The 11,236-nt window shown below is 39.3% G+C and overlaps 1 protein-coding gene and 1 non-coding gene across 2 annotated transcripts; one reads left to right on the top strand and one right to left on the bottom strand.

The window, feature by feature from the left end:
• The first annotated feature begins 729 nt into the window (after nucleotides 1-729).
• On the top strand, nucleotides 730-802 carry trnat-ugu (transfer RNA threonine (anticodon UGU)). Its single transcript has one exon. It is a non-coding gene; the product is annotated as a tRNA-Thr (tRNA).
• Nucleotides 803-4,114: 3,312 nt separating this feature from the next.
• cyp24a1 (cytochrome P450, family 24, subfamily A, polypeptide 1) lies at nucleotides 4,115-11,141 on the bottom strand. The gene is made up of 12 exons (XM_023414044.2): nucleotides 10,706-11,141; nucleotides 10,348-10,538; nucleotides 10,118-10,211; nucleotides 9,940-10,033; nucleotides 9,346-9,437; nucleotides 8,873-8,984; nucleotides 7,482-7,627; nucleotides 6,513-6,679; nucleotides 5,549-5,627; nucleotides 5,220-5,417; nucleotides 4,977-5,088; nucleotides 4,115-4,726 (listed from the first exon to the last, which is right to left on the bottom strand). The coding sequence occupies exons 1-11, from the start codon at nucleotides 10,961-10,963 to the stop codon at nucleotides 4,978-4,980; spliced, it is 1,542 nt and encodes a 513-aa protein (XP_023269812.1). The 5' UTR covers nucleotides 10,964-11,141; the 3' UTR covers nucleotides 4,115-4,726; nucleotide 4,977.
• Between the last annotated feature and the right edge of the window lie 95 nt (nucleotides 11,142-11,236).

The following is an 11,236-nucleotide window of genomic DNA, read 5'->3' as shown; positions in this document are numbered from 1 at the left end:
TCTTCATACCCACCTGTGTGTGTTCTCTCTGCTGGTATTTCAATAAAGGTCATTTCCAACTATGCCTCTGTTTGGATGTGCTGCATGTGGGTCCTATCACACCCCGTTACATTCAGGCTTTTTTCTACCTGTACTCTGCACAACCACAATTAAGTTGAATCTACTTTAATCCAATCCGTAACAAAATCCGTTTAAAAATGAATAAAGATAATGTTACTCAAAATATAAGTCAAGAAACTTGTTTGTGCCAACAGTAAGTAAATAAAAACGTAAAATCAAATAAAAAGTAAGTGCAAGGCACTTTTGGCCACTGAGTGGCAGTATTGTACAAGTCCAGTCCACACCCAACTTGTGGTACTTTCTGCTTAAAGGCTGCGTTCACCCACATTTAAAAAATCATCATCTCCCTGTTGTAGTATGTAGTAATACATATATTATAATTGTGATTTTGATATATTTTTCAGAGATTACTACCTCTAACCCCACACAAAACAGGTGAATATTGAGCAGTCACTTTCCGTACTTTACACATTAATGTAATATTTCAAACAATATTTCAGTAATGTTATTTAATTAGATTATTGTATTTTTTCATAACCTGGACTCTAATATATAAAATAATTTCTCTTGCCATATTGTCATGCTAGGAAGATACTACAACTTGACTAGAGTGTCTCACCTCTTACTCTTTCATCAGACTGATTTGCTGACAGGATGTGTTATAACAGTGGCTCTATAGCTCAGTGGTTAGAGCACTGGTCTTGTAAACCAGGGGTCGTGAGTTCGATCCTCACTAGGGCCTTACCTTCCTGTTACCTCCCAACTTAGCTTGGTTTATTTTCAAGGCAGGTAATTGTACAGATTGTACATTTCTGAAAAATAATGGAAGAAGGATTTTCTCTTCCTATAGATCTAGCTGTTTGCAGGTTTCATGTGGACAACTTATATCGTATAAAGTAGTTGCATTGAAAAAAAACCTCAGCGAATCAAACCATGAACTAAACTCACCCCCATTTTCCTTTGTTAGTTTAATGCACTTATTGTAAGTTTTACCCCATGAGTTAAGTAAACAACAAATTTATGTGTTTCGCCTTTCATTATAGAGGCTTTATCACTTCTCCTGACTGGTGAGGCCTCATGGACTTGAATGTAAGAGGCATTTTAACCCCATCATGTGATGATGTCACCTGAGGTCACACGTGAGTCTTTGGGTCACATGTGAGTCATAAGAGAATCGTGAGAGTCGCATGAATCAAGGTGTGAATTGTGTAACTGCTAGGGAGGGGATGTCAGGACAACAAATGAAGAGAAGTGGTCGATCTTCTCTGTCTTAAATGTGCACACTGTTGTCCTCAGAGGTGGAGACCTTGTCCTTTAGTTTGAGGTCAACTGCTGAGCAGTGGTGGGAGAAGTTGTCAGTTGCTTTATTTAAATAAAAGTAAAAGAACCGCTGAGTAAATTTATTTAATTATAGGAAAAAGTCCTGCATTTAAATTGTACTGAAGTAAAAGTACAGATATATGTAAAAGTATAGACATATTATCAGCAACGAAAAGTACACTGTTTGGTATTTAAGTCACAAGGTAAATGTAATGGGTCATGCTATAATAATAATGGCACATGGAAGAAAATACTTCTGCTTCACAAATCTGCACAAATCTTTTTATTCGACTATTCACAAATCTTAACAGTTTTTGTGAAACATCAAAGAGTTTTACCTCTTTACCTCCTAAGAGTTATTTAAACGAAACCATGTGAGAAGTTTGAGGGGAAAATCATCAATCTCTCGTGACAACTAATAATGTGAGAAAGGGCCCCAGCGTGGTGCAGATTTTTTTTTTTAATAAGGAGACACAAGTCAAAAACGGTTGGGAACCATTCTGTGGTTGTAGGCTAAGCTAGAGACCTTGAGACTTAAATCAGAATATAACAGGTGAGCTAAACCTGCAAAACATAAAATTTGTCTACAAACAAACATACAATTCAGATTATATGAGGAGCAAAGCCTCCCATAATACCTGAATGATGAACAAATAATTACCAGCCTTTACTTTGAGGATTCAAGGAGTTTCCATATGAATGGAATTATACAGGAGCAGAGAGAGTTGTTTGGATGCTGAAATTCACTGACTACTTGCTTTCACAATCTTCCTTTCTGTTTCTATTCCTGCTTCCTTCTTTAGGGTTTATTTTGGGTATAATTTTCATCCAAATATATTAGGCTCTAAGTACAAGCTCTTCACTTCATAAATCACTTTCTTAACCAAACCAATCCCATTAATCTCAACATACAGTAACAGTAGAAAATTACATTGTGTAACATGATTTTAAGATTGTAGGATTAGGTTGAAATAATTGGTCACTTTTTATTTACACATTATTATTAACACATACTGAATATGAATCAAGGGTGAAAGATTAGATAAGGTTTATAACTAAATACAGTGTTACAGAGGCTGTTTTTTTTTTTACTTGTGTCCATGAACACTATCTCTGTATTTCTTATTTGCATTCATCAGATATGAATATGTTGCGTGTGTTGACTGCAGATTTCATTACCAAAACATTTACATAGTTACACTTTGTAACCACCACACTGTGAGTCATATGTAGCTGTCTCTTATCAAGATACCATATCCTTTCTCTCTTATCTTTTCCCCTTCATCATACTGATTGAACGTCACAGTGAGAAACTACACAGTGGCTCTACAGTGTAGCTCAGCTTTTCGAGAAGTGATCTTGTTAACCCGGGGTCATGAGTCTGATCTTCAGTTCCAATATAAGTACAGATGCTTCACTGTTGACAGGAAACTCAACTTTGTTCTCATTAGCAGTTGTGTCTATAAATATACTTGGCTTATGCAATTCACGCACTCATTTGTGCAGCCACTTGCTTTAAATAGAAACAAAAACAGCCTGATCTATTCACATATTTTCCATGTGCATTAATGAAACATAATGTCTCTGCTTTTCAGTAACTAGAGTTCCAGTGTTTCCACCTGATAGATCAAAATATGCTGCAGGTTGCAGGTAATTCATCACCTACACTTGTGGTTTCCAGCCTATCTGGAGTCAGAAGATCACTGCAAAAATCAGTCCTTAACGTCTTCTGTTCTTAAAATAAGTGAAAGTGGCTGCATTGACAATATTTATTCTTGTTTCCTGTGTAAATAAACCACCACAGGCTGAGGACCCATCTGCTCAGACTGCACCTCAACACTTCATGATACCACTTACATCTCAGCATTTTAATAAAAAGGAAAAGGACTTGCAATGCGCCTCTCGAATAGACTTTTGTTGCTTATCTTGGAGAACTGGAATTTTTTTTTTACCTGTTTTAAGAAAATTAGATTTATAGACACAAATAGTCTCGATAGGATGGCAAGTTTTTAATGGAGATGATTAAAGGGATTATATTTATAGTTCCCTATACTTCTCTGTTGGTCAGTCAGTCCACCACTTTGATTCACATAGAATTATCTTAACTACTGGATGGATTGAATAAATATATATTTTTAGACATTCAAGGTTCCCAGAGAATAAAACCTATGGACTCTGGCGAACCCCTTAAACTTTCCTCTTGCGCCATAATCAAGTCAAAGGGTTGTGAGATGTCAGTAGACAGTCAAGACCTGCAAAAATAAAGACATTCCCCTCAGCCTCTACTGTAGCTTGTGTTTAGTGCTAATTAGCACATATTAGTTTTCCAATGGACTAAACTGAGATGGTGAACATGGTCATTATACCTGTTTTACATCAGTATGATAGCACTGTTATTGTGAGCATGTTAGCATTTACCTCAAGGCATTGCTGTGCCTTGATGTAAATGCTAACATGCTCACAATAAGTAGAGCCTCACTGAGCCACTACTGTGCCTGCAGTCTGTTAGTCTTGTTTCTTGTCAAATACTGGATATTTTTCAGGCCTTTAAAATCCCTCAAATTAAACAGTCTGAGAAGAAAGACTATTAAGCCTGAAGCTTGAATCAACGTATAATGATCTGAATCCAGTATTTAGCCAAATTCTAAATAAAGCAGCTTGTTTACGTGCTAAACTAAGCTTTTCAATATTTATTTAGCTCCATTTCTTGAGCTGTAAAAACTCCACGGAAAGCTCAAATCACCCAAAGACTTTAATACCAAGACTTAGCAATGCACCCAGTTTGAAAAATAAACACAGGCTGTGTGTCTTTAATACATTTGTTAATGTATTTATTTCAGTGAATAAAATATGTCTCTACATAAAACAATGTACATTATTACAATATTATAATAGCACTTTATATACACAATGAAAAACAAACATATGCGTGACCTATATATATATATATATATATATATATGTGTGTGTGTGTGTGTGTGTGTGTGTGTGTGTGTGTGTGTGTGTGTGTGTGCATAAGTTATTAAACAAGGAAAAGCATGAACAGTTTGACATCTACATACACATGTCTGAGATGAGGACATTACATAAAGATTTGAGGACAGCTGCCTTGGTACAACATTCAATTTGTACATAACAACTGGTATTTTGGTCAGTCATTAACAGTCATAAGTAATAGTTTTAAATAAGTTTGAGGTATTTATGGTACGATTACATGTATAATCATTGTTTTGTCTTTTTCTTCTATTTACACAGCAGCAATACAGGGAGTCACTGGACCATCAGGGCCATGGAAACAGAGGTATCATCTTTCTGTCACTATGTCCAGAAGAGTTGAATATGGAGCCTGAGAGGGCAGGGAAAGAAGAAATAATTAATTAGTGTGAATGTACAGTGTCTGTAGTTACAGTGAGTGATTGAACTTTAGAGTAAACCTAAGAAAGAAATATCAGACTCAAGGGAATAGCTCAACATTTTGTCTCATGTCTGTACGATATACAGCTAGCAGCCAGTAAGTGTAGCTTAGCACAAAACTGGTCAGATTTTTTCTTGGCTTTGAGCCGTTTGCTTACTGGAGATCCAACCTTTCCTCTTACCTCATCTCCTGATGAAGGCGACCGGCAGTTCTCTGTTGGGAACCAGCAGTCCTGAGTGGATCACATCGAGTGGCTCATTGTCTGTTGCCACAATCTCATAGTCTCTGACCAACTGCAAGAGAAGCAGAAGTGTACTGATTATATTGATTCACTTTTCAAGATTCTCATGAGATAAAAAAAAAAAAAACGGAGTCCCATTTGACTGTGTCTATAAACAGCTGAACTGAACTCGTCTTATCTTACCCAGCACATGGCCAGCTGCAGCTGCAGCTCTGCCAGTCGCCGGCCGATGCACATCCTCTTTCCGATGCCGAAGGGAACGTGGGCAAAGGGGTTGATGGTGCTATTCTCTCGCAGCCAGCGCTCAGGCTTGAACTGCTTCCCATCGTCGAAGTACTCCTCATTGGAGCCCAGTGCATGGGTGTTTATCATTAAAACAGTCTGTAAATGGAGGAAAGAAAAATTGAATCAGTAACAGTCTTCAACAGTCTTCAATCAGTAAAATGTAATTTAATACAAGAAAGTAATCTGCTCGTGTCAGTTGTGTGGTAACCAAGAACTAAGCCACTTACTCCTTTGGGAATGGCATAATCTCCCAACACAGTGTCTTTGTCCAGGGTCCTGCTGGTGAAGGGAACTGATGGCGATAACCTGTAAAAATATGAAAAAAGCACATGTGAATATGGACTCGGTGAAGCTATAGTATGGCATGACACACATGTTTAAGCTGTTTAGTGGGAGCTAAACACATTCCAGTGTTTTTCACAGCGCAAGATGAAGTGAGATATAATCTCCAGTCGGAGGTCAAATACATTCCCTGGATGATGTGGTTATGGCATTAACCTTAAATAACATGTTAGACAACGTGTGATTGCACAAGAAGAAGAGAGAGAGCAGACTGTATAGGGGGTAGGAAGTGATCCGAACGTGACCACAAAGTACATTTTAAGCTGGGACCACTGGTTGTTGCTGGTCATGCCACCATATCTCATGAAGCTTGTTTTTGAGTCAGTCATGTGTGTCAGTTTTCCCTCTTAATCTCCGTGGTACTGGGTGAAATCGTGATGCAGCCACTGAGTCTGATTTGAAGCTGCTGACTGTTTACATAAATTCAATTTGTCAGTAGATGTTATGTGTCATGTCATGTACAGCTACAAGCATCTTTAACTTGATCATGCGCTGTATATATTTGCTGTTCATTTCCTGTATTTATATACATGAAAACAATCTAGCAAATAAAAAAAATGGGCCTTAGGCAAAATTGATTATTCTACTTTTCATAATAATGGTTGTATACCAAGGAAATGCTTATGTATTGTTAATTGAGTAATTCTAAATAATAATAATAATAATAATAATAATAATAATAAGTCGGCCCAAACTTTTATGTGGCCCTGAGTAGTGTCTGCAGGTATTCCTTTTAGGCTGCATACAGCCCATGTGTTACCTGCGACGTGAACCCCCACCCCCTGTAGTAGTAGCCAGGAGCTCTCTGTAGGTGTTTTGTTTTTCAATCATGACTCTGTTGTACTGTACCTCATAGACTCTTTGAGGCAGGCCTTGAGGTAGGGCATGCTCTTGATGTGCTCTCCACAGGGGTCCTGGTCAGGAGGCACCACCTCTCTAATCTCCTCCAGCAGCTTCCTCTGGGCGCCAGGGTTACGTGACAGGTTGAAAATAGCCCACAGCATACTGTTCGCGGTCTGAGAAACATAAACAGAGAGAGAGAGAGAGAGAGAGAGAAGGAGGCAGAGAGGAAATGTCACTTAGTGAGGCAGCTACTCTAAGTACATTCCTCAGTGGGGTCCTGAAAAGGAGCTGAGGAATGTTTGGGGTTCCTCAAAGGCTCCTCAGTTACATCCACACCACATTAATTTTCCACTTCTGAAACACTGTAACTTTCGACACCTGTTTGTTTTAGAGGTTGAAAAGTTTTTTTTCTTTCCCCACTTGAAGGAAAATAGGCGAAAGGTAAAACATTTAAAAGGTTAACTCGTGTTCAGAGCTGAGAGGTGGTGCGCTTCAGCTATGTGATCATGTCGTTTTTCTTTGAGAGCATTAAATCTAAAGTTGGAATAGGCAGAAATAACTTTAAAACAAGAGTTTGACATTTTGGGGAAATATTGCTTTCTTGCCAAAAGTTAGATGACAAGATTGATACCACTCCGTTAAGTATAACAGTCCGCAGCTGTTAGCTTAGCTTAGCATAAAGACTGCAAAGGAGGGGAAACGGCTAGCTTAGCTCTGTCCAAAGTTAAAGCTTTCTAATAAAATTTTAACTTTTCGTTGTTTGTACAGATTAAACAACTAAGAAATAATTAGTTAACTATTTGGACAGAGCCAGGCTAGCTGTTTTATGCTAAGCTAACTGGCTTCTGGCTATAGCATCATATTGAATGAACAGATAAGAGAACGGCATTAAAGGTAAATAAGCCAATTTTCCATAAATGTGGAACTATGGCTTTGAATGAAACATATTACTTTGTGGTACAAAATATCACTCACCGTCTCTACTCCTCCGATCTGCAGTTCTGTGATGGCTGCGTACAGTTCCTTTTTTGAAAGGCAGCTGTGGTGTAAGATGTCACCGATCAAATCATCAGGAGCTCTGACTGCGTTCCTCTTCAACTTCTTGTCGATGTAGACTTTGGCTGAGGGACCACAAAGCAGTAAAGATGTAAACATACTGATTTCCTTTAACCGAAGTCACAGGTTTGGTACATGGTAATTTGGGTCATATTAGTTCTGTTTACATAACGTAGACTAAATATTACTTCCATTACTAAAATTAATAAATCATCTTTATGGACATCTTTACAAAAGTCATTCATATTAAGTTCTATGCTACTCAACCGTCTATGCAGTATTCGGTGTGTATCAGTTTTGTTCCTCTTGTCTACTTTCAAGTAATGATCACTGCTCCTTTTTCTAGGTATTATATTTTGTCATAATTAGTCACCCTGACCTATAACCTTTGACCTTTGTCCACCAAATTGTAATCAGTTCATCTTTGAGTCTAAGTGAACGTCTGCCAAGTTCAGAGACATTCCCTCGAGGTGTTCCTGAGGTATTCACATTGTGTGAAATTAAATTTCTGCTGTTAAAAGCGTAGGTCTAGTGTTTGTCCTTACATGACACGTTATCCATATGATGTGGATCGTGTGAGACTGTAAGTCACCGTTCATGCCTCTCTATTTTGGTACTGCTGTCCCAGTTGCGCTCGTCTGATCTCTGACTGTTTATGTGAGTCATAAGCTTATAAGGCCTGAGCATCACATAAATCACATGACACACTCAAACGAACTAAACTGACTAAATGACTGACTGACAGTATGCTGCAGCTAAAAATAAACTAAACAAATTATAAAAAAAACTACCTCACCTCACACTCCCAGTTTCTACATGCACTTTCTGCCACCAAGTGTTGGGAAAGTGTGTGTTTATGTGTGTATGTTTGTGAGAGGCTGTGAGCAGCTTCAGCCGAGTAAACAGCACAACCAGCATCATCTTCTAATCCCTTGATGTCTCACCCCCACCTCGTGCTACTACAAATATTTGGCAGATTTCTCCCTCTTAGGTCATGCGGTTTACTACAACTCTGGCTGACATCTACCCAGAGTGCCAAGTACACAAAACACTGAAGCACCTGGTTTAAATCTCACTCCTGCCCGCCCTCTGTGCGTTCCTATCTATGGTCTGACTGGAAGTGAGCTCAGATCAGCCTGGCATCACCGAATGCCATATGAGTAACGCACCATTTTTTTTGGAGTTCACGTGTTATCAGTATCAAACATCAAACATGTTTTGCTTTAAACTCTTACGCCATGTAATTTCTCTATCCTTAACTCCTTGGTGTCATTTAGTGGTGTAGTATAAACTTGTGTCTCTGTTTGTACCTGTGCTGAAGATGCGGTCCCATGCTGCGGTGTGGTCCTGCCATGTTTTGGTGTTGAGGCTCTTGTGGAGCTCCACTGGTGTGACCATCATCATGCCAAATGTGCTCATCATCTAGAGAGAGAGAGACACACAAAGCATACAGAACAAGAGAGAAAAAGGATTAGCAGTTAAATGTAATCAACCTCACCCTCTCGGAAAATCTTTGATTCAATCTTTTCTTTCTGCTTTTTTCTTAAACCCACTGCCCCGTGAGACCTTTGTGAGCCTTCGCTTATCATCTCCTGACTGTGGATGATATTGGTTTGCCCCAGTAAATCCCGCTGAACTGCTGCATCACCGGCTGCAGTTCAGCTGACCTCGGCTTGAGATGAACCTGATGAACTACAGTCTCGGTGTCTCACAGATCATCTCCAGTGTCCTCTCCTACAGCACACGCTGCTACTGTGAGAGGAATAACAACAAGTGTACTCACTGTTTTCACAGCTGTGATGAAGTTCATGGCTTCCTCGTTGACTTTCTCTTGCAGCAGACCGAATCTCTTGTCGTAGAGGACGAGACAGATGGCTGTACGACAAAGGAGAGCAAAGAGTGTGATTCAGAACCTGAGTTAAATGTATGGAGCGGTTCAGAAAGGCATTTAACAATAACAGAATCTGAAGACAGTGATTTCATTTTCAATTTAGTATAGACATATTAGTGGATAAAGAATAGATATAGTGTAAACTATACACTTAAGAATATTATATTATAATAAAGCAGTTATTGTAGCATACAGCTAAATAATGGATAGATAAGCTGAAATGATTAGTGGCAACTGTTTTGATAATCGTTTGAGTCATATTTTAAGTAAACATTCACTATAGCTCCAGGTTTGTCTGTTTGTGATGGTAAATTAAATAATTTGGGATTTTTGGGTCACACAAAATAAGACATTTAAAATGACACTTAAGCAAGTTGTGATAACCATGATGACCAAATGATCATTGAGAAAATAATTAATCGGTTGTAGAAAATCGTCTGTAGTTGTAGCTTTGACGAGTAACCGAGCAAAATCAGCTGAACTTACTCTCAAACGACCATTTATTCAGCTCGAAGTACAAGTCCTCAATCTTCCCATTGGCGTTTATATTTCCAATTCTGGCAACGAAATCCACCAACACCTGTTTTTACAAACAGAGGGTGTCAGCCGCCAATCATCAATAAGCTCAAGATCAAATGTATGTAAAATATTATAAGAATCTTACCTCGTTTATTTTGCCATCAAGCTTCACCACCTCGGTCGGTTTCATGAGTTTCTGCTGAAAAGCGCTCCTCACTCTCTGCCAGTCTTTCCCCTCCCTGCAAATCAACAGTTTGGACACCCTCTTCAATGGGCTTCAATATGAAACATTTGTGTCCCTACTTCCACCTCAAACTACGTCCTGGTGATTATGGTTATGTCAGGTATCAATACGGGAATCGACAGCCTACTTACAGGATGAGGAGCCCATACGCCTCGTCCCTCAGGTCTCTGTATGCTTTCCAGGGTTTGATCTCCAGTCTCTGAGGGTAACTTCCCTCCTTCCTATAGAGCGCCTCAAGCAAGCAAGGTGCGCCAATGTGCACCGACTCAAAAGAGCCCAGCTTCATCCGGAAAATCTTGCCGAATTTCTTGTGGTAATCAACCTAAAACAAAATTTAAGTAGTCATTAATTTGTCAAAAAAAAAAAAAAATCAGATGAAACACATTTTGTTTATTCTTTTTGTTGATGTATTGACTGGAAAATAGGTTGTATTACGCTAGAAGAAAAAACAAACAAACAGAAGAAGTGTATAATAATAGGCTACTGTACCAGTGCCTCGTGTTGTCTTGTCAGACCTCCTTTCCGCAGGAGTTCAACCAGACTGCCGACCAGCGGCCAGTTGGTGGGTCCCGGGATCGCGTCCAGGCTGTGCGCTCTGGAGGCAGCGTGAGGGCACGGCGCAGCCTCCACAGCATCCTTCTCCTCCAGGACGCACACTGAGGATGTTGGTTTGAAGTGCTGCAGCCCTACAGACTTCTTCTTCAGCAGCTCAACTATCTGAGGAACTTTTTGGATCTGCGTCCTCATCCTCAAATCCGTACAAATAAATTAAAAAAAAAAAGCAGAATACGAATGTTAAACTGACGGTTAAAAGCAGCTCTTCCTTATTATCTCTGGGGTTTCTAGTTTCTAGGAACTCTCACACCTTGCCGCATTATATATACCCTAACAGTGTTTATTGCTGCTGTGCACCGAACCAATCAGGGACAGGTCTTGCATGGTGTGGCCATCGAGCCCACTATTCATTTATGGATCCACGTTGACAGGATCGTATGACCGCAGATAGACCGAGGAAGTCCC

This window comes from Seriola lalandi, unplaced genomic scaffold, assembly GCF_002814215.2.
Source record: "Seriola lalandi dorsalis isolate HSWRI2012SDOR001 ecotype SW California unplaced genomic scaffold, Sedor1 jcf7180002054520, whole genome shotgun sequence".
Taxonomy (NCBI): domain Eukaryota; kingdom Metazoa; phylum Chordata; class Actinopteri; order Carangiformes; family Carangidae; genus Seriola; species Seriola lalandi.
The sequence above is the reverse complement of the archived record's forward strand: the minus strand, read 5'-3'. Positions and strand labels throughout refer to the sequence as shown.

Coding starts and splice junctions, on each gene's coding strand:
- cyp24a1 (XM_023414044.2), bottom strand. CDS start 10,963: ATGAGGACGCAGATCCAAAAAGTTCCTCAGATAGTTGAGCTGCTGAAG. Junction 10,212..10,347: donor GCGTATGGGCTCCTCATCCT/GTAAGTAGGCTG, acceptor GTTGATTTGCAG/GGAGGGGAAAGACTGGCAGA. Junction 7,628..8,872: donor GGACCGCATCTTCAGCACAG/GTACAAACAGAG, acceptor GTGGTCCCTCAG/CCAAAGTCTACATCGACAAG.